Source organism: Bos indicus x Bos taurus, chromosome 13, assembly GCF_003369695.1.
Source record: "Bos indicus x Bos taurus breed Angus x Brahman F1 hybrid chromosome 13, Bos_hybrid_MaternalHap_v2.0, whole genome shotgun sequence".
Taxonomy (NCBI): Eukaryota; Metazoa; Chordata; class Mammalia; order Artiodactyla; family Bovidae; genus Bos; species Bos indicus x Bos taurus.
In genome coordinates this window covers 43817917-43842936 of record NC_040088.1, presented here as the reverse complement: position 1 = coordinate 43842936, position 25020 = coordinate 43817917, and the positions used below count along the sequence as shown (strand labels likewise).

Genomic DNA, 25020 nt, shown 5'->3' with positions numbered 1-25020 from the left:
AAAGTCAATTAATACCTCCACCATAATGGCGAATTACACTAAATCCATATGGCTATTAAATGCTGGACATTAAAATGAAAACCATGCTTCCATATACTATCTTAGTATATCCAGCACTCTCTGGGAATTACTCTCAATTTTTGTAAACCACTGAAAAGTTATAAAATATGAAAAGTAATCTATTCTGTCCTACCAGGGGGGGTTTGGTTTTGAGTTCTTTGCTTTGTAGCCAGACTCAGCTCTTTATGTCAGGGAAAGAGGCAAGCAGATGAATCTTAAGTCATAATTAAATCCTCAGCAAAAGCAACTTGAAATCCGGGACTCTGCTCTTATTGTTTTTGTTTGTTTGTTTTCATTTTGTTTTATTGACAACACTAGCAACTTATTGGTAATTACCAGCCCCATCCATTTCTCTTGATTCATTCTTTGTGTAATAGGCCTTTACAGTGTAAACAAAGACAAACTCTTAGTTTTCTTAAGGGTGTGGAAGGCCAGCCCTTAGGTTGCAGGAAGAACTCTGAGTCTTCCTTGAGAGTTGAGTTATATTTGCTGGAAATCCAGGGAGGGCCTGGAAGGTGAAACCTGGGTGGAGCCTGCCTCTTACCCCTTCACATCCTAAATCCAGTGCCCTTGTGAGTTACTCAGTCCTACAGCCCACACCTGGGATTGGCCAGGAAGGAGCAGGCACAGTGGGCAGACTCCCCTTTGAAGAAGAGAACTAACTACCTGATAGAGGAGACCAAAGGTGGTGTGTAGGGCCAGAGAGCTGGGATGTAGGGAAGAAAAGGGACAAAGGCCAAAAGCCAAGGTGCATTTTAAGGAGTTGCAATAACCCTTCCTCCAAATGCCTGCAGACTCAGTCATCCAGTCCTCAGATGATTCAACTCACAGAGTTCTTTGAGTAGAGGCAAGACAAAAAACTTGGTTAAAGTGTAAGGATGGGTTTTCCGTGAAGATCACAAAGGTACCAAATTCCCAGGCAGAAGGGATGGGTTTGTGCAAAGATGCCTGTTCCTCCTCCATGCAAACACCCAGAAGGGAGCCATAGAATCTGGTTTGGGAGCCCACCTTATATATATCATTATATAGATATAAGTCTTCAGAGCACTTGCCATTCATTCTAAGAGAGGTTTTCTAAAGTCGTTAATGAACTAAACCAATCCCTTTTTCCTTTGAACTATGATCTAACACTCTGCTCTAGAAAGGAACAGTCTTAGCACACATTTAAACGATTTAGTTGAAATAGCGTTTGCCCTTGAACAATAATCAAGTACAGCTTATCATAGATGTTGATATAAATTGTCCATTTAAAAAGTATAATTGTTTGGCCTAATGATTTTTTTAATGGAAAGGAAGTTTTAATATTTTATTTATTTAGCGGCACCAGGTCTTATTTGCAGCACTCAGGATCTTTGATCTTGGTTGTGTCATGCAGGATCTTTAGGTACAGTATGTGGTATCTAGTTCCCTGACCAGGGATTGAATCCCGGCCCACTGCTTTGGGAGCACAGAATCTTAGCAACTGGACCACCAGGGAAGTCCCTTAATAATGTGTTTCTAATGCACATAGGATAGGTTTGGAGAACTTTCTCTTTGAGGTTTATACTTCTGTCCCCATGTCCTGACTGAGGACAGAGCCCTTTGGACCACTGAACTCTTTCTGAGACCCATTTGCCAAACAGACTTGTGTGCCCTTGTTGAGCATGACAGTTTGGTATTTGCTTGTATCTCGTTCCTTTAAACTGCATTTTTGCTATTCAACAGCTGAATTAAGATTCTTATACACAGAACGTTGCCGACTGTATCACTGCGCTGAAACAACTTCACATCAAAGTTTCATGTCTATTATGTATTGCTTTCTTTTTAAAATAAAACAGATTTATTTATTTTTGGTCACGCTGGGTTCTCATCGCTGTGGGCCGGTTTTCTCTAGTTGCGGTGATCCAGGGCTACTCTTTGTTGCAGTGCTTGGGCTTCTCATTGCGGTGGCTTCTGCTGAGCACAGGCCCCAAGTACTCGGACTTCAGTAGTTGTGGCACACGGGCTTAGTTGCTCTGCGGCATGTGGGATCTTCTCAGACCAGGGATTGAACCTGTGTCCCCTGCACTGGCAGGTGGATTCTTAACCCCTGGACCACCAGGGAAGCACCTTTGTATTAATATTGCTTTCTTATTTGCCCATCATTAAGAAAGACTGAAGTGTAAAGTAATGTGTTGTTTTGGATAGGAGCTTGGGAGGGAGTGATGTATTGGAAAGACAAGGGAGCCTTACTGAACACGCTTGGTCTAGACACTGGACCTTAATAGCTGCCTGGATGGATTGTGCCGTACTCTGGGGTTCTGGATGAGGATCAGAAAGCATCCTTTGGGAACACTGCTGCAAGTTCATGGTTCCTCTGAGATGAGTCTGATTCTGTGATGTGTGATAGAAGAAGCAGGCCTTGGTCCTGAATTAGAATGCACTGCCTGCCGTTGCTTCTTCTTGCACCTGCCTAGGCTACCAACGCCTGGTCCCAGGAATGACAGGAATACAGCCAAGTGGAAAGGCCACTCTTGTCCCACACTCTGAACAGCCTGGCATTGAATGTGACCAGAATGTTGGAGAGCCCTGCCCCCCAGGCTAGGTGTGGTCATCAGCCATCTGCTGCCGGGCCCTGGAGCCCAGTTGGAATGAGAGCAGACAGGGTCCGAGTTTTTCAGTGTTTATTCTCTGCCTCTAAAGCCATCTTAGGGTTGTAGGGCATTTTTTGATTTGCCCAGGATTTTCACGTGCAGGTATGGGGCTCACTGAATCCATAATTGAGCTTCATCTCCCCCCTCCCTGAAAGTAGCCTAGATATTTGGAAATACTAGTTAATAGTTGAATAAATAAATGGATCCTCTGCTCATAAAACCCAGTAAGGGACTTCCTTGGTGGTCCAGTGGTTAATTAAGACTTTGCCCTTCCAACGCAGTGGGTACGGGAACTAAGATTCCACATGCCATGTAGCACAGTCAAAACAAAAACAACAACAGTGAGGCGCCATGTATTTTCCCGTCTCATTTCCCAACCTAATACTTGAGAAATTTCAAGCTCCAGAAAAGTTGCAAGAAGAGTACTATTTATAACTGCTCTCCAGTTGTCGGGATTTCACCTCCTTTTCCTTCCCTCTGTATTCTTCCCTTTTTTTGAGGAGGTGAGAGGTGAGGAGGAGTTAACTACTTGGTACTTAATTTCTAACATTTTCACACTTGGCCCCTGAATTTTTGAGTATGCTTCTCTTAAGACCAAGAACATTTTCCTGCAGAATCGTAATAACATTATCACAGTCAGGAGATTAAATATCAACACAGTAGTATCGCATATGTATTCCTCATTCAGATACTGTTCCTTCTAGCTGCATTTTATTCTGAGGCCGTATGTGATTGGTTCTGTGCGCTCAGTGAGATTATCACATCTGTTTAGTCTCCTTTTCTCTACAATAACTCACAGTTTGTGTGTGTGTGTGTGTGTGTGTGTGTGTGTGTGTGTGTGTGTGTGTTTGAGATTTATTTATTTATTTATGGCTGCACTGAGTCTTCGTTGCTGTGCAAGGACCTCTTCCAGTTGTGGTGAGCAAGGCCTGCTCTGTAATTTCCGTGTGCGGTCTTCTTATTGTGGTGGTTTCTCTCATTAAGAGTGTGGGCTCTAGTGCACATGGGCTTCAGTAGTTGTGACGCATGGGTAGTTGCCCTGCGGCAGGTGGGATCTTCCCAGCCCTGCCAGGTCCCCTGCCCTGACAGGTGGATTCTTTACCATGGAGCCACTAGGGAAGCCCTTTTTTGTTTTTAATTTTTTACCACACTGACATTTTTGAAGAGTTCAGGCCAGTGGCTTTGCAGAAGTCCCTGAATGTGGGTCTTTCTGTTTCCTCCCATAGGGATTCAGGTTATAGGCGTTTGGGGGCAGGAAGACCCGGTGATGCTATAACCTTTTCAGAGCATCGCATCAGAGGCAGCAGGTGAGGTGGTGGAGATGTCAATCCCGGTCACTCGGTCAAAGTGGCTTCTCCCTTGTCAGGGCACATTTCCTTCTTCAGAATAAGGAACACTTGGGGTGGTATTTTAAGGCTGTAAATGTTCTGTTCCCTAAATCTTTCACCTACTGATGTCAGCATCCATACGTGAGTCTGCCGCTCATCAGTTCTGCACGGTGGCGGAGATATTAATTGCCACCTTCAGACAAAGCTTAAAAAGGGAGCTGGCCGGATCGCAGGTGCCAGCCTCCCCACTGTGACCACGTCCTGTGTCTCCTGCTCAGTGGTTTGTCTTTTATAAGCCTCTCCTCCTTTGTCCTTCCTCACATCTGTCTTAGAAATCATGGCATCGAATCTCATCGGGTTCTTTCTCGGATTGGATTCCCTAGACGCAGAGCCTGAGACAGGGCTAATAGGATGTGATGGGAGGAAACCAGCCAGAGATGGGGGCTCAGCTGGGGTGTGGCCTCCGCCTGACCCTGCAGGGAGCCCTGAAGTTTGACTGGCACCCACCTTGGACCTGTCCCACCTTGAAGCCAGAAAGCCTCTTCTCCACTTGTGTCACCAAGTCCTGAGCCATGCATCTGCTCCCGGTGGGTGGGGGTGGCTAGCTTCCTGGGTTGCCCAGGGAAGGAAGCAGCTGTGGGCTTTTGGCAGCCAGCACTCATAGTAACAGGGGCACGGGTGCCTAGTTGATCGAGGGGATCTTGGCAGGCAGGGTGCCAACAGCATCCACTACAGCTTCAGTGTTTCCCTCATTAGTTCTTTCCTGAGCCTTGTCCCCATAAAAGCCAATCTGTCCTGTAATCATAGGCTATAAACCTCAGACAGCTGGCTGCATAAAGGCGTGAGCTTAGTCATTTGCAAAGACAAGGTCTAATTTATGGTTGCTCCTTTATGAGGTCCCATGAATCATATTTACCGCCTTCCTGTCTGGGCCCTGGCTTTTGTAGGTGAGGTCAGTTGTCAGAACAAAGGCTTTGTAGCTGCTTAACAACCAAGGCTGCTTAACCGCACAGGCTGGGCCCTTCTAAGGAAGAGGTATCAACCTATTCACTCTCAGTACACAAGTGTCCAGACTGCCATGTTGGGGGAAGGAGAATTTGGTTTTGATAAAACATCTCTTAGCTTTCCTGGTGGCTCAGATGGTAAAGAAAGAATCTGCCTGCAATGCAGGAGACCTGGGTTTGATCCCTGGGTTGGGAAGAACCCCTGGAGGAGGGCATGGCAATCCACTCCAGTATTCTTGCCTGGAGAATTCCATGGACTGAGAAGCCTGGTGGTCTACAGTCCATGGGGTCGCAAGGAATCGGACACGACTGAGCAACTAACACTTTCACTTTCACACTTCCAAAATATCACCAACTTGAGATGGCAGGGCTGACATGTGTCTTTATTTGGTTTCCTATAATTATTATTTATTTGGCTCTGCCGGGTCTTAACTGCAGCATGTGGGAACTAGTTCCCTGACCAGGGATCGAACCCAGGACCCCTGAATTGAGAGCATGGCGTCTGCCACTGGGCCACCAGGGAAATCCCCTAAGAGCTCTTTCAGTGGCATGTTACCTGTGTCCTCTCAGCCCCAAACAAAACACAAACGCCAACCACCTAATTGGGTCTGGGTTCAAGTGCATATTTTACTCTTAGGCCTCAAGCCTGTGCTCCTCGAGCTCTGGGGCTGGCAGCATCAGAATTCCCCCAGAGCTTGGTAGAAATGCAGAGTCCTGGGCCCACCCCAGACCTGCAGAATCAAAACCTTTGGGGCTGAAACCAGGAAGCGCATGTGGTCACTTCCCCAGGGGATTGCTCCCCCAGGCTCAAGCGCTGATGCAAAGCAATGGTTATAAACTTGGGTGCAGGCTGGGGCTGCCTGGGGAAGCTGAACCATTCTGACGTCTGCATTCTGCCCCCAGAGTGTCTGATTTGTTTGTTCTGGGGGTGCTGTCTAGCCATCACAAAAATTTATCCTCCCCAGGCAATTTTCATGTGCAGCCGAGGGTGGAAACCAGTGCTGTAAAGTTGCCTTCTTTACCTCATGGGAAAGGAATGTTTATGCCAGCTTCATTGTGAAGAGTTTGTCCTGAGCACTGCAGAGATTCTCTTCAAAACACCTGGAGGCCCTGGAATGGCATTTCCAGAATGAGGAACTACCCTTTCTGGGCACAGATGGCCCCATGTGGAAACTTGTAGCAGCAGTAAAGGAAAACACTCCTTACTTGAGAACAGATGAAATGTAAATATTGAATGGAAGCCCTAGATTCTTTAGATCTGGAGAGTCTTTAGATCTGGAGCAGGTCTAGAGATGGCAGGGGAGAAGGTGGGGTACGGTCTCTAGTGGCCCATGTGCTGTCATGGGGTGGCGGGGGGTGTGTGGTTCCTAGGTCTGCATGCCCCACGTGATCTCTTAGAGCAGAGTGGCCCACGGTGGGGTGGCATACCCCTTCTCCCCTCTCCCCTTACATTCAGACCCTGTCACCTTTCTTCCTCACTGTTGAAGGCTCCCTTCAGACCACATGTATGGGTCTCTTGGAGTGCACACATTTGAAGATGGTGTGTATCCCACCTGAACTCAGCCGTGCAGACATGGGTGGTCAGGCCTGGTGGTCCCACTGGCTGTTGGGGCCAGTGGGGATGACCACGGGGGACCACAGGGATGACCAGCATGGAGAACTCTGAATGTGGCAGAGGAAAGATACCCCAGAGCTTAGGCAGCCTTAGACGGGGACCTCCATGCTCTCTCAGCAGAGCGCTGTTCCTCGGCCTGAGCCTCCAGGTCCTCTTTTTGAAAGCTAAGATCCTGGCACCTCCTTTCAGGGCTACTGTGAGGAGCAGATAAGAGAGTATTTCTGAAGGTTTGGCCAACAGTAGACAGCACCAGGTTACAGCCACATGGTGTTTGTGATCTCACCTCTTAGCTGCAAAGCTGGAGAAACACCAAACTTCTGGGATTTCCGGCTTTGCCATTTCATGGCTGTTTATTACTCTGGAGCTTGTTGAACTTCAGTTTCCTCACTTGTAAAATCGGGATTAAGTACTCAGAAATAGGGTTAGGGTTGGGAGGCAGAGGAGATGATATACGTCAAGGTGATATTTTTGTACTGAGATTTCATTCACATACCATAAAATTCAGTGGGTTTTTTTAGTACTTCACAAAGTTGTACAGCCATCAGCTCATCTCATTCCAAAACATTTTTGTTACCTGGAAAGAACCTCCAAACCCTTTAGTGGTCATGACCTACCCCAACCCCTTCCCAGTTCTTGGCAATCACTAATCTTTCTGTCTCTGTGTTTTTATCTAACCCAGATATTTTGCATAAATGGGATCAGTACGCTATTGTGCCTGGTTTCTTTCACTTTGTGTGGGATTCTCAAGGTTTCATTCCATTCCATGGAGTCTTCAAAGTCTTCCATTTTGTAGCATTGATCAATGGCTCAGTAATAAAAAGAATCAATGACCATTACGGCTGAATAAAATTCCATTTTCTGGATATACCACATTTTACTTATCCTTTCTTTAGTTGATGGAGATTTGGACTGTTTCCACTTTAGGGCAACTATGAATAATATTAATATGGTTTTATGAATAGTGTAATACCATTCCACTGTGGGATTCTGTTAGAAATAATATTAATAGTGAAAGTGCCTGAAAGGAAATGAAATCCAGTTTATATGGGTATGAAATGAGTGTGCCTGAGGAATGTTTGTCTGTGTTTTCAGAGCTTGCCTAGTCATACTCTTGGCCTCATGGTTATTGTATGGAATTTAGCACTTAGAGTTTCTTTTTGCTCAAGGTGAAGACATGCCTTAATTGCAGAAAACAGAGTAAACAGCATTTAGGATATTTAGAACCCTGTGAAAACTGGGTTAGAAGGGGAAGGTTGAGTGTGTTGAGGGGTGTTGAGGACTCGCTACAATGTTAGACATATAGAGTGACATAGAACCCAGTGTCTGCCCCTGGAAAGCTTTCAGTCTGGAGGGGAAGACAGAAGAAGTGGTGATGAAGGACGGGGCCTCGGGCCAGGATAGGTCCAGCCAAGGAGAGCGCAGGGTGCTGTCCTCATGAGGGAGACCTTGCTGCAGCCGTCTGACCCCTGCCAACTCTCTCTCCTAGCATGGTAAGGCACAAGGACGATCACTACTCCGAGGAAACGGACGCCAAGACCTGCCCCCGGGACTCGGGCTACGACAGCCTCTCCAACAGGCTCAGCATCTTGGACCGACTCCTGCACACCCACCCCATATGGCTGCAGCTGAGCCTGAGCGAGGAGGAGGCGGCGGGAGTCCTGCAAGCGCAGCCTCCGGGGGTAAGACCCTAAGTGGGCAACTGGGGAGGCGGGCAGGGCCGTCACTTCCCTAAAGAGAAAGACGGCGAGTTCCAGAGAGTTCTTCCCAGCCCCTAGGGAGCACGGTTCCCAGTTTGTGTGTCTCGTTACAATGCAGAGAAATTCTGGAAACTTTGAGCAGCTCCCAAAATAGAGCCCTTCATATGCTCAGTGACCTTGGGACCTCAAGACTCTGAGGGATAATAGGGCACCTGGGTACTGAGGAGGGGCCGCTGGCCACGGGCCCCGGGCCTGACTTCTTGAGATGTGACATGGAGGATGAGCCTGGTTGTGGGGTCCTCAGTCTGTGGTTTTCCTTCCATTATGAGCCTGGGAGCCCTGGCCTGGGTCCAGCCATCCAATTCAGGACCCAACCTTCAAAAATTCCACATCTGTAATCTTGTCTACTCTGGCTGCCAGTGTCATCCTCTTTCCCTTGTGTGGTCTCAGTGACAAATCAAGGCCCAGTTTGGTTTCTTCAGCACCCCCCTACCCAAGGCTACACAAGGGCTTCCCGTGTGGCTCAGCTGGTAAAGAATCTGCCTGCAATGCAGGAAACCTGGGTTCAATCCCTGGGTTGAAGATCCCCTGGAGAAGGGAAAGGCTACCCACTCCAGTATTCTGGCCTGAGAATTCCATGGACTGTATAATCCATGGAGTTGCAAAGAATCAGACACTATTGAGCAACTTTCACTTTCACCCAAGGCTAGTCTCATCTAACTCAAGCCCACTCCATGATGCTATAGAAGTTTCTTAGAAAATGTTATTCAGTGATAGGTAGATATATTCTGTGCTATCTGACATGGTGGCCACTGGCCTCATGTAGCTATTTAAGTTACATTAATAAAATAGAATAAAACATTTGGTTCCTCAGTGGCACTAGCCATATTTTAAGATCTCACTATCCCCAGTGTCTGGTGGCTACCATATTGAATGGACAATGCAAAGTATAGAACATTTCCACCATTATAGAAAGTTCTTGGGGACAGCGATTGTGTACAATGTAGACTTCTAAAACAAGGGTAAATACAATAAATCACAGATAAAATAAGACTGGAAACAACACACCACAAGAGATAGAAACTAAGAAATAGATGGAGAGGCGGGGAGAAAATTCCTTCAGTAGCTGGCTGAGGAATGTTGTAACAGCTGGACACAAAAATAAACTTTCCAGTTTCCTATCAGCCAGAGCTTGTCGGTTGTTACTTTTTGACTCACAAGTGAGTCTTTGTTCCTCATCCGACAGAAGCAGACAGGACTAAGTCCTCTGCTGGAACACGTTTGGGAGGACAGGCACAGTATTGAATCATCCTTGTGGAGAATTCCTTGGCCGTCACACCAGGTTGTTTCCTCTGGTTTAGGTCTGTATGATCAGGATCCTTTCTGTGAGGCCCCCACTTTTTGCAAGTTGAGTTGTCTGCTTTTGTATTTCTGCAAAAAAAAATTCTAAAGAGGGAGGTTGCTGTGTTGCTAGGCAACCTCCTAGCAACTCACCCCAGCACCTGGAGTCAGGCATGTCCATTCCTGCTGGAAACTGGTGGGGAGCAAGTCAGGCAGGAGGTTCTCCACCTACTGGATCCCTCTGCAGGATCTGCCTGATGGGATGAGGCTGAGGGCAGGGTAAGGAGAAGAGAGGCCACAGTTCACCAGGAGAAGCAAAGATCCTGAACAGAAGGAGGAGCGGGTGTATGAAAGAGAAAGGTTTGAAAGACCAACCTTAGTGGCATCTGGTCCTTAGGGTGCCACCATCCCTAATTCATCTATAGCCCTAAGACAAGGATCGGCAAACTCTTTCTGTGAAGAGTCAGAATGACAGTATCTGGGGCTTTGTGGCCATAGAGCCTCTGTCACAGCCACTCAACTCTGCCATCATAGGGCAGCCGCAGCTGTTTAAGTATGTAGACCAAGCAGCAGGCTGTATGTCAATAAAACTTTATTTATGAAAGCAAGTGGCAGGATAGGTTTGGTCTGTAGGCCATGTGCTGCCAACTGCTGACCTAAGGTTTTGGATGTTCAGGAGATAAGGCTCAGAGATTGTACCCTCCCTGAGCGTCAAGACTCAAGGAGACCCCTACCTCCCAAAGGGAGAGATACTTCTTTCCACCAACCAGCAGCTGCCTCCTAGCAGTACTTTGAGGCTTTTCCTCATCACAAAAGCATTGTGGGAACACCTGCTTCTGCCTCAGGATGACCCAGAACTATTGACTCCCACAACTGGCACATTCTGTGGCCACCTCTCTATGGTCACTGCGGAAAAAGAGAGCCCTGAAGATGACCTTCCTGTCTTCCACAGACACCCAGTTCCCATTGCCCCTTCTCCCCTCATAAAAGTATCTTAGGAGCTATTGACCGGACATCAAGAAAGAGATGACAATTAGGTGGGAAAAGTGAAAGACTACAGAACCTTAGGAGCAGATATCCAAACACAGAGCAAAGGGGAATGAAGAAAAAGGACAGGATGGTCTCCTTGGAGAAGGGTCGTGAGTCACAGAAGGAAACCGGCCTGCAGCCAGGCCACCACACCACAAACTCCAGGGAGTACCACTTCGTTTGTCATGACGCCCATCAGGTAGATGACACCCTGGGTAGATGATGCCCCCAGGTTTGTGCAGTGCACAGCTGTATGTGGCTTACCCAGCTCTGTAGTAACATATGCTTGGATGGTCTCCTGAGATCAGCACTGGACTTGGGCTGGTTTAAACTTACATCTAAAGACACCATTTAGAATTGGAGGGAGTTGTTGTAAAGCAAAGTGAATCAGGAGTAAAGGGACCACCAGCCTGCATCTTGGCTGGAGCGAACCTCAGAGCACTTCCCATTTTCAGCTCCAGTAGATGTGGCCAAGCCAGGTCTTGCCTTATTATCCCGTTTTCCAAGAGACACTGGCCATTCAGATTTTCATGTGTAAAGTGAAAGACCTGTGCTCTTCCACTGTTGGCAACAAATTCAGATTTCTATCTTAAATACACCCATGAGCCAGACTAGCCAATGAACTTCCAATTCTCCACCAATGGCTGAGCCGTGTTACCTGTGTCTAGAATTTAGGGTTCATCAGCCAGGACACCTTATCAGACATAGGCTGGAGAGTATGTATCATGAGCTGTAAAATAGTCACCAAACTGAAAATGTTTCACAGATTGGGGAGGTTCTCAGTCTTGTGGAGAAGTTCCCATCAAAGAGAAAGTGGGATCCTCCTCAGACTGGTTACCAAAGGTGGGCATCCGTGGCCTGCTGGCTCATCAGTTTCCATGGCAGCAGTGTGCACCTGAAGCCCTGAAGTTTGGCTACAAGAGGGGTTCCATGCATGGAAGCTACGTGTATAGCTTCCCAGGGACACACCCAGGTCCCAGCCTTCTAGATGTCTCCTAAGCTTGTATTTCTTTTCCCTCCTCTAGATCTTCCTGGTTCGTAAATCCACCAAAATGCAGAAGAAGGTCCTCTGCCTTCGCCTGCCCTGTGAATTTGGAGTCCCACTCAAGGAATTTGCCATAAAGGAAAGCACATACAGTAAGTGGTCGTCAGGTGGTGAGGTCCTGGTGAAGTGAGGTCTTTAAGTAAGTGGAGGGGGAGAGGGCCTGCAACTTGAAGATGGACAGACGTGGGTCTGAGTCCCAGAGCTGTCACTTATCCTCTGTAGATAACCTAGCACAGGAGCCTCAGTTTTCTTATCTGTATAATGGGATGGTGGTGACCTCAGAGAGCTGTTGACAGTTCGGTTAAACAGCCTGTGTGCAAGGTTCACAGTCTGTTGCCTGGCAAATGACAGGGCCTCACAGAGGCTAGTTTCCCAGTTACACTGGGTGTGGTCCCCAGGTTTGCTGATGGCTAAGCTGAAGGACAGGCTGCACAACAGTCTTTTTTTGGGGATCTCATTCCAAAGTGTGTGTCTGCACAGCCCTTGAATAGCCCTAGAGGGGATTGTCCCCTCTAGGCCATCCTTCTACAGTGTTCTAAAGGGGCAACTGGTCATAGGCTGAATCCAGAGCTCTTTGGAGAAATGGATTGGCTGAAGTTTTGGAAGGAGAGAATCAGGAGTGTTGGTTTCTTTCTGCTGATTTGTGGTCCCTGGAAACGTGAAGTCTTTGGGAGGTCAAGTGTTCAAGGAAAAGGGGAACATACAATCCTGATGCCCTGTGAGCCTCCCAGCGACAATCAGAAGGTGGACCTACAGCCCCAAGGGGGAGGCCTCTCTCAGCCACAGGTGAGCAAGCCCAGGTGTGAAGGCCAGTTTGTATACTGATGTAGGCCAGATTCTATTTATAAGCTGAGCAGCCTCAGTCTTGGAAGGAGCCAAAGATCCCGAGACTGATTTGAGGGCAGGTACAGGCTTCCACTCAGCCTGGAGTTCAGAGTCTTGCTGAGCCAAATATCTATTAACTGGATCTGGAGGAGATGTTTCTGGCCCCAGCGGAACTTGCCAGCCTCTGTGTGATCTACGACTGGCCTCAGGTCAGCTGTAGACGGGGTCCTGTGATGTTTACCCCCAGACCTCTTCAAGGTCGCTGACGTCAGGGAAAAGCTCCCACGTGCAGAGTCATCTGAGCAGTTACTAAGCTTGGCTAATGATCTGCGGGTTTATTTACATTAGGAGGGAGTCAAAAGGTAGATTTCAAACCCGCCCTCTGAAAGACAATGAATTAAATATTAAGTGAGAAAGGGCGATGCTGAGTTGGCTTTTTAAAGTCAGCTAGACAAGAGGTGATAAATCTAAGAGGTTTTTAAATCCCTTCTAACATCCACAGTTGAAAAAGCTGGCATAAAACTCAACATTCAAAAAACTAAGATCATGGCAACCAGTCCTATCACTTCATGGCAAATAGATGGGGGAAAAGTGGAAACAGTGACAGATTTTATTTTCTTGGACTCCAAAATCACTGCAGATGGTGATTGCAGCCATGAAATTTAAAAACTCTTGCTCCTTGGAAGGAAAGCCATTTCAAACCTAGACAGTGTATTAAAAAGCAGAGACATCACTTTGCTGACAAAGGTCCGTCTAGTCAAAGTTATGATTTTTCCAGTAGTCATGTATGGATGTGAGAGTTGGACCGTAAAGAAAGCTGAGTGCCAAAGAATTGATGCTTTTGAACTGTGGTGCTAGAGAAGTCTCTTGAGAGTCCCTTGGACTTGAAAGGAGATCCAACCAATCAATCTTAAAGGAAATCAACCTTGAATATTCACTGGGAGGACTGATGCTGAAGCTGAAGCTCCAATACTCTGGCCACCTGATGCAAAGAACCAACTCATTGGAAAAGACCCTGATGCTGGGAAAGATTGAGGGTGAAAGGACAAGATGGTTGGATGGCATAAGCAACTCAATGGACATAAATTTGAGCAAATTCCAGGAGATAGTGAAGGACAGGGAAGCCTGGTGTGCTGCAGTCCATGGGGTCACAAAGAGTCGGACAACTTAACAAATGAACAACAATTTCCACAGTTTACCGTGATAAGTCACCTTGCAAATCCCACCCACCTTCCCTTCCTACAATAAGTACAGTTAGTGTTTTGTATTTTAAACTTCTCTCGTTGTTTGTCTGAGATCCCTCCCTGGCTGCATGATTTTCCTCCCTATTTTGCAAAGATCTTTATCACTTATCTGGTTTTAAAGTAGCTGAAAGAACTAGTCTGCCTAGTCTGAGCAAAACATGAACCTGCCTATAACTGGTTACCACAGGCCTCCCATGATGACCCCTTCCCAGGCAGGGTCTGCCTTCTTTGCGAGGAAGGGCTGGCCTTAAAAACATAGATATTTTTGGACTTTGCTGGCGGTCTAGTGGCTTAGACTCCATGCTCCCAATGCAGGGGGCCCAGGTGTGATCCCTGGTCAGGGAACTAGAACCCACATGCTGCAACTGAAAGGTCACATGCCTCAGCTAAAGCTCCTGTGCACCCACAGCTAAGACCCAGCACAGCCCAATAAATAAACATAAAAAGCAAAACCAAAAACCCAAAACCCCATAGCTCTTTCATCGTAACATCTGAGCAGTGTTTTGCATAATAAGTACCAACTCATATCTGCATAGAACTGCTTTCACAGAAGTTACTCCATTTTTTAAAAATTTCCACTACCCACTACTCTCCTTCTGGGAGACAAGGGAAGTATAATTATTGTCCATTTTACAGATGAGAAAACCAAGGCCAGAGATGTTAAGCTACTCAAGTTCGTTCCCTTTTACTCCACTCACAAAATTGTGGTACATATGGGCGTGTTTCTCTTTCTGTGTTTGTCAGTCAGGGTATATCTGTAGGGGTACTAAAGAAATAGTAAGTAAGTGAAATAATACAACATAAGCAAGTAATAAGCAAAATGAATGAGGATGTGGAAGGGAGAGAAACTCATCTGAAGTTAGGGAATTGTCACAGAACTGAAGCTCTTTGGAGAATTTCTGGAAGAAGGGCTGCCGGGGTGGTATTTCAGCCAAGACAGCATAAGGAGTGGTTGGCAAATACATGAATTTTTGAAGTCAAGCCACTCTCTCTGTTCTATCATTTGGAAGATTTACAAAATGGCACACCGTCTTGCCAGAATACTTCTTTCTTGGAAGGTTGCACCCTTAGTGGCAGCAGTGGGGTGGGGCGGGGGCTCTCGAAGTAAATCAATTTTAGCATCTTTCCTGCGAAGTCGAGCTCAAGCTGATGTATGGGAACCTGTGTTATCCTCCAGGCTTCACCCTCCTTCTGCCTTTTGTCTTAACCACAAATGGCACATTTGTGATCCAGGAGGTCTGGCTTGGGAGGGTCAAGGGCTGGGGGGGCCTTGGTGTCCCCCCAAGCCCTGCCTTCTGCTGGCCTCTGGCTCCAGCCCGTCTGACTCCTTGACTCCGCCCAGTTTTGTATCCTGAACTTAAAAAAAAAAGATAGTTGTGTAATTTGAGTCTGGGCTGCTCTGTTTACCAAGCACTGGAGCACGTGCTCTGATGAGTCAGGGGCTGGACTTACTGTAGGCCGCCCACCCTCCCCTGGCCTATCTCCCACCACCATGCATCCTCCGTACATCTGGTTCCCATCAGGCGCGGGAGTTGGTCGGGGAGCCCGGAGATGCTCCTGCCCTCCCAGCCAGCAATATCGAGGGCCTTTCCTTTCCCAGGATGCACTCGGGGACACTCAGCTGGTTTCCGAACTCTCTCTTTTCCAGCCTTTTCCCTGGAAGGCTCAGGAATCAGCTTTGCGGATTTATTCCGGCTCATTGCTTTCTACTGCATCAGCAGGTAAGGCTCCCTTTGTCTCCTGATGTCAAGCCGCTGCTTGGTGACTGTGCTGTCAACAGCCCCCAGGTTTCTTGATTAACCCTGGGCAGGGGGCTCTGGAGGGCTTGTCAGCTATTGGATGTCCCTGGAAGGATTGGCCCCTGAGGTAAAAGGATCCCCAGGCTTAAGATCAAAATGACTGCCCTGGCCCCTGTAAATGTAAAATCACACACTCACTTTGAAAGGGACCTGTGATGCAAACCTGTAATGTTTAAAGATCCTAATATTACTCATGGATCGAACTAAGAGTGTCACACTGAATGAAGTCAGACAGAGAAGGAGAAACATGGTATGACAACCCTTATATGTAGAAGCTAAACAGAAATGATACAAATGAACTTACAAAATAGAGACTCACAGACTCACAGACTTCGAGAAGGAACCTATGGTTGCCGGGGGGAGGGGGGAGTGGAAGGGATAGTTAGTGAGTTTAGGTTGGGCATGTACACAGTGTTATATTTAAACTGAATAGGAAACTTCTCTGGTGGTCCAGTGGCTAAGACTCTGTGCTCCCAATGCAGGGGGCCTGGGTTCAATCCCTGGCTGGGGAACAAGATCCCACATGCTGCAATAAAGACCCGGTACAGCCAAATAAATAATTTTTTCAAAAAAGAATAAACTGGATAACCAACAAGGACCTTCTGTATAGCACAGGCAACTCTGCACAATGTTTTGTGGCAGGCTGGATGGGAGGGGAGTTTGGGTGAGAATGGATACATGTGTGTGTGTTGCTGAGTCCCTTCGCTGTTCACCTGAAACTATCGCAGGATTGTTAACTGGCTATACTCCAATCAAAAAAAAAAAAAAAAAACTCCTCTGGGATTGGAACATATAGGTTTTCAAGGCAGAGGCCTTCCCTGTCCCCCTTTGCCTGGCAAAGCAATATATCCTTTTCTACTTCAAAATAAATCAAGGTCCTAATGTCTCTGAAAACTCCCCAGTGGATGCAGTTCATCTAGAATTGTGGGTGCCTTCAGCCCCTAAATCTTGTGTCCCTCTCCTTCAGGCCTGCTGGGTACCCCTGTCTTTTTTGTAACTAAAGGAACTGTTTCAGTCTACATGAAGCTAAGCCCCAAACCCCGATGTTAACAAGTGTCAGGAGGGCGCAAATTGGGAAAGCCTTTCTTTCTTTCTTTTCTTGTGAGCCACCCCGGTTTCTCAAATCAAGGATTCTTTCTGTGAATCAGGATCGAAATGCATTGTCTGCAGAGGCTGACATTGCCTCCTCTCAGGTAGCCTGGCTCGGGGGTGGCGGGGAGCGGGGCGGGGCACGGTTCCCTGGGTTTTTCTGCACATCTGTTGCAGCTGACAGAGCAGAGATGGGCATGTGTTCCTGGGGTATTTTGCAAAAGATACTTCTCATCCCCATCCCACCCGTGGCTGAGAAGTCTGTTTGGAATCGGGTTATTTTATGTTAATTTAATATATGGGCTGTTTCTCAAAAACTGAGTTAGGTGTTTGTTGCACCTGTTGGACTAGACCCTTGGTGGGGGATGGTAGAGGAGGCACCACGCTGTCCACTCCCGGAGGTCCCCAGACCAGGCCAGCTGAAGCCACGGTCAGCAGCCTGATGAGGGAGGCACTTTCAGAGGGGGAAGAAACAGGGCTTTTACACCCCTAAATGGGATTGACCGGAACCCCACACCACCTGCCCGGGTGTGAGGGAATCCACTCATTTGAGGAAGGCAGTGCAGAACCCCCACATCCCCAGACATGCACACTTGCTGTGGCGCAAGCCCCTGATAGCGACGATCAACCTGGCATGTGGGCCAGAGGCGAGGTTGGCCAGCATTCACACGCCATAGTTCATGTCTTGATGGGCCTGCTGTTGTTACGAAAAATAGTCCCACCTAGGCTCTGTGACAACCTAGAGGGGTGGGATGGGGTAGGAGGTGGGAAGGAGGTCCGAGAGGGAGGGGACATATGTGTCCCTATGGCTGATTCATGTTGATGTATAGCAGAAACAACACAATATTGTAAAGCAATTATTCTTCAATTAAAACTAAATAAGTTTAAAAAAAAAAAGATCGTCCCACCCAGAATACAGGGTTTGGCAGCCTGAGAAAGATATCATCTCTGCCATCGGTGGTCATGGTAGACTGGGGACCGCTGTCCGGGGCCACTGGATGACTAGAGGGGACAGAGTCCATAGAAGCCTTGGTGACCTACCCACATGATGCCAAGATAGGTGCTCACAGGCAGACCCCTCTGTTGACATTTTGTGATTAATAGCCAGTCTCCTCCTCTTAAGAAAATGTACACATGGAGTAAAAACAAAATTAAAAAATAAAATGAGTACGCAGGTACGAACACTCTTGAGTGAAACATTTTTAACAAAGATGGATTTATTTTGTCTATCATGAGAGTTTTAGAGCCAGGGTGTAGGTGAGAAGGAGGCACCCTCTTTTGTGGGTGTACGTGAGGAGGGGCTGGATTGTGCCCTTGCCCAACACGGCAGGAGAGGACTCACAAACAACATCTAATTTTCTAGTAGATCAAAGCCTAAAACCACCCGTGAGTGAATGACAGGTGTGGTTTCCTGCCATCTCTGTCATCAAGGAAAACCAAAACCAAGCACGCGATGTTTTAGGCTCTAGGTACTGTGCTGGGCAAAGTAAAATCTTAAAATAAACGTAGGTTGGTTTTTGTTTGGGGCTTCCCAGGTGACTCAGTGGTAAAGAACCCGCCTGAGTCAGACAATACGTGGTTTTCCTCCCAGATCGTCTAAAGAAAGTAGGTTTTCATGAAGTGGGCAAGCCATGGAAACATATATTTGCATGATGCTTTGGCGTTACAAAGTTCTGGTTCTCGTTAGCCTTCATTTAAGATTATCATCAGGTCCATGACCTCTCCTGGGTCAGGCAGCAGCTCTTACACAAATGCTGTGTCCCCTGACACTCCACTTGCTTCATCCAGAACAGATGCACGGGGACAAATAGAGGGAGGTGATCACAGCATCTAGGGGAAGAAGGGTCTCCTGGAAGCAGGATGTGACCCTGGCTTGACACCCTGGAAAGAGGAGCCTCTTGACTGCCAGCTCCTAATATTTTTATGTGAGCCCTTCCTGACCCTGTTACACTCTATTCTTGTTTTGCTGTTTTCATCGATCTTACTAATTTGTTGTTCATTGTCAACAGCCTCAAGGGCCCCAAGATTCTCTGCTCGTCCAGATTTAATCTGCTATAGCCCAGAGTGTTGCCCAGTCTTACTGTAAACGACAAGTTGTTTGGTGTAGTTACTTTCTTCAGTGGAAATATCCAGAGCATCTTGTGCAGACAAACACTCCAGGCGTTGCCCTCACATACTTCACCACAGGCATGGGTGGGGAGGTGTCTCCTGGCTGTTCTTCATACACGCCAGACACTCTCCCACCCCAGGGCCTTTGCACCTGCTGTTCCCTCTGCCTGGAATGTGAGGCCCACTCTCACACGTGAACCCCCTTTATTTTTCCGCTTTTGTGCTTTATTTTTATCCATGGAGCACATCCGCTTCTCATAGATTCTATGAATTGCGTTCTTGTTCTCTGTCTGCTGGCATCCACTGGAGTGACGCTTCACGCAGGTGTGGACTTTGTTTTGTTTGAAGCACCTAGAAGAGCGTCTGGCACATTGTGGATGACCATAGACTTTGCTGGATGAATGAATGAATACTTTCTTTGTGAGATCAATACCATCAATGGGAAAAAAAAAAAAAAAAGTCCTTTCCTGAGAAGTCGTTATTGTCATTGCACGTTCGTTCATCTATTTATTTGAAGCACACTCTCTCCCATCTGTATCAGGCCAGGCTGTGTGCTGAATCCTGTTTAGATTTCACCAGTGCTGAGAGCGTGACCCTAATCCTTGTGTCTAAGTGTTAGTCTCTCAGTTGCGTCCGATTCTGTGACCCCATGGACTGTAGCCCACCAGGCTCCTCTGTCCATGGGATTCTCCAGGCAAGAATACTCGAGTGGGTTGCCATTTCCTTCTTCAGGGGATCTTCCCAACCCAGGGATCGAACCCAGGTCTCCTAGCATTGCAGGCGGAATCTTTACCATCTGAGCCACCAGGGAAGTCCAGATCCTTGTGTATGAAGATGAGCAAATGTTTCTCAAGTCTGCCTTTGCCCTTTTGGAGAAAGCAGGAGATCACAAAGCAGGAGGTCTCGGTGGTGACGCTATGCTCTGGCCATGGCAGGATCCTTTTGCAAGCCCAGCTCCTTCCTCTTGGGCCTGCTGGTCTGCAGTGCTGCAGTGCATGTGTTTCCCGGTCCATACATGGCATCAGACTGTTTAGGGGCAGGGTTGTCTCATGAGGTCCTTTAGTTTCACTTTTCTGCTCAAAGTGTGATCCAGGGGCAGGGAGCTTGGCAGAAATGCCAAACCTCAGCCTCCCCTAGACCTGTTGAATCAAAGCGCAGCCTCACAAGACCCTCAGGGATTCAGGCACACATCACAGTTAGACAAACACTACCTGAAGACTCAAGAGGAAGGTCTGCCACCAGCACACAAAGGACAGTGTGTGGGCTCCAGCTGGAACCCCTCACAAGTAAAATCAACAGACATTCACTGAGAACCTACCGTGGAAAAGGGAGTGGATAACACATCTCAGTTTAGGACCACACATTCCCACCCAGGGAGTCGGGGCCCAACATCCAGTTCAGTTCAGTTCAGTCGCTCAGTCGTGTCCGACTCTTTGCAACCCCATGAATTGAAGCACGCCAGCCCTCCCTGTCCATCACCAACTCCCAGAGTTCACACAAACCCATGTCCTTTGAGTTGGTGACGCCATCCAGCCATTTCATTCTCTGTCGTCCCCTTCTCCTCCTGCCCCCAGTCCCTCCCAGCATCAGGTTTTTTTCCAACGAGTCAACTCTTCGCATGAGGTGGCCAAAGTATTGGAGTTTCAGCCTCAGCATCAGTCCTTCAAATGAACACCCAGGACTGGTCTCCTTTAGGATGGACTGGTTGAATCTCCTTGCAGTCCAAGGGACTTGCAAGAGTCTTCTCCAGCACCACAGTTCAAAAGCATCAATTCTTCGGTGCTCAGCCTTCTTCACAGTCCAACTCTCACATCCATACATGATCACTGGAAAAACCATAGCCTTGACTAGACGGACCTTTGTTGGCAAAGTAATGTCTCTGCTTTTCAATATGCTATCTAGGTTGGTCATAACTTCTTCCAAGGAGTAAGCGTCTTTTAATTTCATGGCTGCAGTCACCATCTGCAGTGATTTTGGAGCCCCCAAAAATAAAGTCTGCCACTGTTTCCCCATCTATTTGCCGTGAAGTGATGGGACCAGAGGCCATGATCTTTGTTTTCTGAATGTTGAGCTTTAAGCTAACTTTTTCACTCTCCTCTTTCACTTTCATCAAGAGGCTTTTTAGTTCCTCTTCACTTTTTGCCATAAGAGTGGTATCATCTGCATATCTGAGGTTATTGATATTTCTCCCAGCAATCTTGATTCCAGCTTGTGCTTCTTCCACTCCAGTGTTTCTCATGATGTACTCTGCATATAAGTTAAATAAGCAGGGTGACAATATACAGCCTTGACATACTCCTTTTCCTATTTGGAACCAGTCTGTTTTTCCATGTCCAGTTCTAACTGTTGCTTCCTGACCTGCATACAGGTTTCTCAAGAGGCAGGCCAGGTGGTCTGGTATTCCCATCTCTTTCAGAATTTTCCACAGTTTCTTGTGATCCACACAGTCAAAGGCTTTGGCATAGTCAATAAAGCAGAAATAGATGTTTTTCTCGAACTCTGTTTTTCGATGATCTAGCGAATGTTGGCAGTTTGCTCTCTGGTTCCTCTGCCTCTTCTAAAACTAGTTTGAACATCTGGAAGTTCACAGTTCACGTATTGCTGAAGCCTGGCTTGGAGAATTTTGAGCATTACTTTACTAGCGTGTGAGATGAGTGCAATTGTGCAGTAGTTTGAGCATTCTTTGGCATTGCCTTTCTTTGGGATTGGAATGAAAACTGACCTTTTCCAGTCCTGTGGCCACTGCTGAGTTTTCCAAATTTGCTGGCAGATTGAGTGCAGCACTTTCACAGCATCATCTTTCAGGATTTGAAATAGCTCAACTGGAATTCCATCCCCTCCACTAGCTTTGTTTGTAGTGATGCTTTCTAAGGCCCACTTGACTTCACATTCCAGGATGTCTGGCTCTAAGTGAGTGATCACAGCATCATGATTATCTGGGTCATGAAGATATTTTTTGTACAGTTCTTCTGTGTATTCTTGCCATCTCTTCTTAATATCTTCTGCTTCTGTTAAGTGCATACCATTTCTGCTTCTGTTAGGTCCATAGCATTTATCGAGCCCATCTTTGCATGAAATGTTCCCTTGGTATCTCGAATTTTCTTGAAGAGATCTCTAGTCTTTCCCATTCTGTTGTTTTCCTCTATTTCTTTGCATTGATCGCTGAAGAAGGCTTTCTTATCTCTTCTTGCTATTCTTTGGAACTCTGCATTCAGATGCTTATATCTTTCCTTTTCTCCTTTGCTTTTCACTTCTCTTCTTTTCACAGCTATTTGTAAGGCCTCCCCAGATAGCCATTTTGCTTTTTTGCATTTCTTTTCCATGGGGATGGTCTTGATCCCTGTCTCCTGTACAATGTCACGAACCTCATTCCATAGTTCATCAGGCACTCTGTCTATCAGATCTAGGCCCTTAAATCTATTTCTCACTTCCACTGTATAATTATAAGGGATTTTATTTAGGTCATACCTGAGTGGTCTAGTGGTTTTCCCTACTTTCTTCAATTTAAGTCTGAATTTGGCAATACGGAGCTCATGATCTGAGCCACAGTCAGCTCCTGGTCTTGTTTTTGCTGACTGTATAGAGCTTCTCTATCTTTGGCAGCAAAGAATATAATCAATCTGATTTTAGTGTTGACCATCTGGTGATGTCCATGTGTAGAGTCTTCTCTTGTGTTGTTGGAAGAGGTCGAACCTGGGTCTCCTGCATTGCAGGCAGATTCTTTACCACTGAGCTATGAGAGAAGCCCCAAAATCCAGAGCAGGTAGCAAATTGATACCTAATGTATTATTTGCATGATGGATCAACCATCATAGTCAGTGAGTCCAATATTAACTCTAGATACAGTTTAGCTGCCTGAGAATGCAACTCAGTCTTCACTGCTGATCTGTAACCAGGAACTCAGTCTGTCCTGCATGGGCAGAAGTCATGACCCCCCAGTCCAGTCACCAGTCAAGACAAGTCAGGTTGGATATGATGCGATGTTGAAATAAAGCTGTAGTTAAATAACAGGGATCTACTGCACAGCACAGGGCACTGTATTCAATATCTTGTAATAACCTATAATGGAAAAGAATCTGGAAAAAGACTATCAGTTCAGTTCAGTCCAGTCACTCAGTCGTGTCCAACTCTTTGCGACCCCATGAATTGCAGCACGCCAGGCCTCCCTGTCCATCACCAACTCCCGGAGTTCACTCAGACTCACGTCCATCAAGTCAGTGATGCCATCCAGCCATCTCATCCTCTGTCGTCCCCTTCTCCTCCTGCCCCCAATCCCTCCCAGCATCAGAGTCTTTTCCAATGAGTCAACTCTTCACATGAGGTGACCAATGTACTGGAGTTTCAGCTTTAGCATCATTCCTTCCAAAGAACACCCAGGGCTGATATCCTTTAGAATGGACTGGTTGGATATCCTTGCAGTCCAAGGGACTCTCTTCTCCAACACCACAGTTCAAAAGCATCAATTATTCAGTGCTCAGCTTTCTTCACAGTCCAACTCTCACATCCATACATGACCACTGGAAAAACCATAGCCTTGACTAGATGGACCTTTGTTGGCAAAGTAAACTGAATCACTTTGCTGTATATTGGAAACACTGTAAATCAACTAGACTTACAAGAAAATAAAATACTTTCAGCTGAAACCTTTCTAGGATGGAAATGAAAGCAAGAGACAGAAATGAGATGTGTAATCATGTGTATTCTCTCTTTTGAAAAATCAGGGACGTCCTGCCATTTACCTTGAAGTTGCCTTATGCCATTTCAACAGCCAAGACCGAGGCTCAGCTTGAAGAACTTGCCCAGCTGGGACTAAGTAAGTGGGTGCCCTTGCCCAGTCTCTTGTCATGCATGTGTGGAGCAGAGCCAGTGGCCCCTGAAACATTGTTGCATCAGAATGTAACCCTCACCTCCATGGCAGAACTTCAGGAGGCCCTGAGTCACACCTTTTGAGAGTCTTTTTCTAAGTCAAGCATTGAACCAGCTCTCAGAGGCAGGTGCTAGGTTTGCCTGGGGAGCTCTCACAATTCTCCCCAGCACCTCCTGTTGATGAGTTTGTGCTCCCCCAAATGTCCAGCAGGTGTCTGTCATAGGTCCTGCCTTTCTATGGCATCTTGCTGGGGAATGGCCATGTCTGATGGACAGGGAAGTCCGGCGCAGGCACCTCCCCTGCTTGAGTTTATTCTAGAACGCACGGCGTAGATGGCACTTCTGTGCTTTGAGGAATCTGACTGCACAGGCTTCCAGGGAACATCTGTCTCAGTTCCTCTCTGCCTCAGTTCTGGCCCTGGTGTTCTCGGCCACATCCCTCACCCCGCCGAGCATCCCTACTCCAGCCAGCCAGATGTTTGCTTCCCCTCGTGCCTCTCAACCCAGGCCCGTGCTGGGCAGTGGATGGTAGGGGCTCAGGACACACCACTGCCCCAGTGTCACTTCTGGGTCCTGTTGCCCTAGGGAATCTGTGTGCATTTGACTTTCACACACACACACATACACACACACACAAAGTTTTCCTCCTTGATGGGAAAGGGGAATTCTCTTAAGATTTCAGGGCTCCAGTCTTCAGGTAGATGAGCAACAAGGCCATGGTATTTGAGTGAGAGTTTGGGATTCAGAAGTGCAAGTCCCAGGATTCTTAGAACCTAAGAAACTGTGATACTTGACCCAGCAAATAAGAAATGTCCTTCCTTGGGCACGTTTTCCCCTTACTCTAAAGAATCTGTTCTGAAGGGGGTGCCATTGCCAGGGGAGCCTGCAGAATTCACAGAGAAGCCTGGAGTTAAGAGTCATGTTCCTCTCTGAAACCTAGATTGCCTCAGAAGAATTGCCACATGCAACCAAGGCCTGCCTGATGGGCAGCTGCGTTGCAGGACAAGGAGGCAGAGTCCTGGTAAAAATACCAGGGCCATGTAAGAGTCCCTGCTGAAAAGTCATGCCATCTCTGCCACTGAGCTTTATACCCCTTGGAAAGAGTTCAGAGCATTTCCTGAGTTTAAGGTCACATCACCACCTAGATTCTAGCCCTGCTGAGGACGTGTTCCAGGTCTCTGTTTCCTCTGGTGACCTCTGTCCCTGGGTCTCCCAGGTGGGTGGTCCACCTGCAGGTGGTCCACCTGCACGAAGCCACGAGTGCTTCGTGCCAGGGCTCAAGGACTAGAGTATCTGGGGGCAGCCCTTGTGCCCTGAAAAGGCTAAGGCAAAAAAAAAAAAAATCTGTTCTGGTGGC

The 25020-nt window shown here is 47.2% G+C and overlaps 1 protein-coding gene across 7 annotated transcripts in view; it reads left to right on the top strand.

Annotated features, from left to right (window-relative positions):
• The window catches only part of RIN2 (Ras and Rab interactor 2), a 207762-nt gene that overhangs the window by 156033 nt on the left and 26709 nt on the right, over nucleotides 1-25020 (top strand). For 5 of the 7 annotated variants that reach the window (XM_027559602.1, XM_027559603.1, XM_027559604.1 and 2 more), the window contains 5 exons: nucleotides 3899-3979; nucleotides 8106-8298; nucleotides 11712-11823; nucleotides 15401-15521; nucleotides 23519-23610. In XM_027559602.1, the coding sequence (XP_027415403.1) occupies nucleotides 3899-3979; nucleotides 8106-8298; nucleotides 11712-11823; nucleotides 15401-15521; nucleotides 23519-23610 (599 nt within the window). The remainder of the gene's footprint in view (nucleotides 1-3898; nucleotides 3980-8105; nucleotides 8299-11711; nucleotides 11824-15400; nucleotides 15522-23518; nucleotides 23611-25020) is intronic. The other 2 variants (XM_027559601.1, XM_027559607.1) reach the window with 2 other exon arrangements.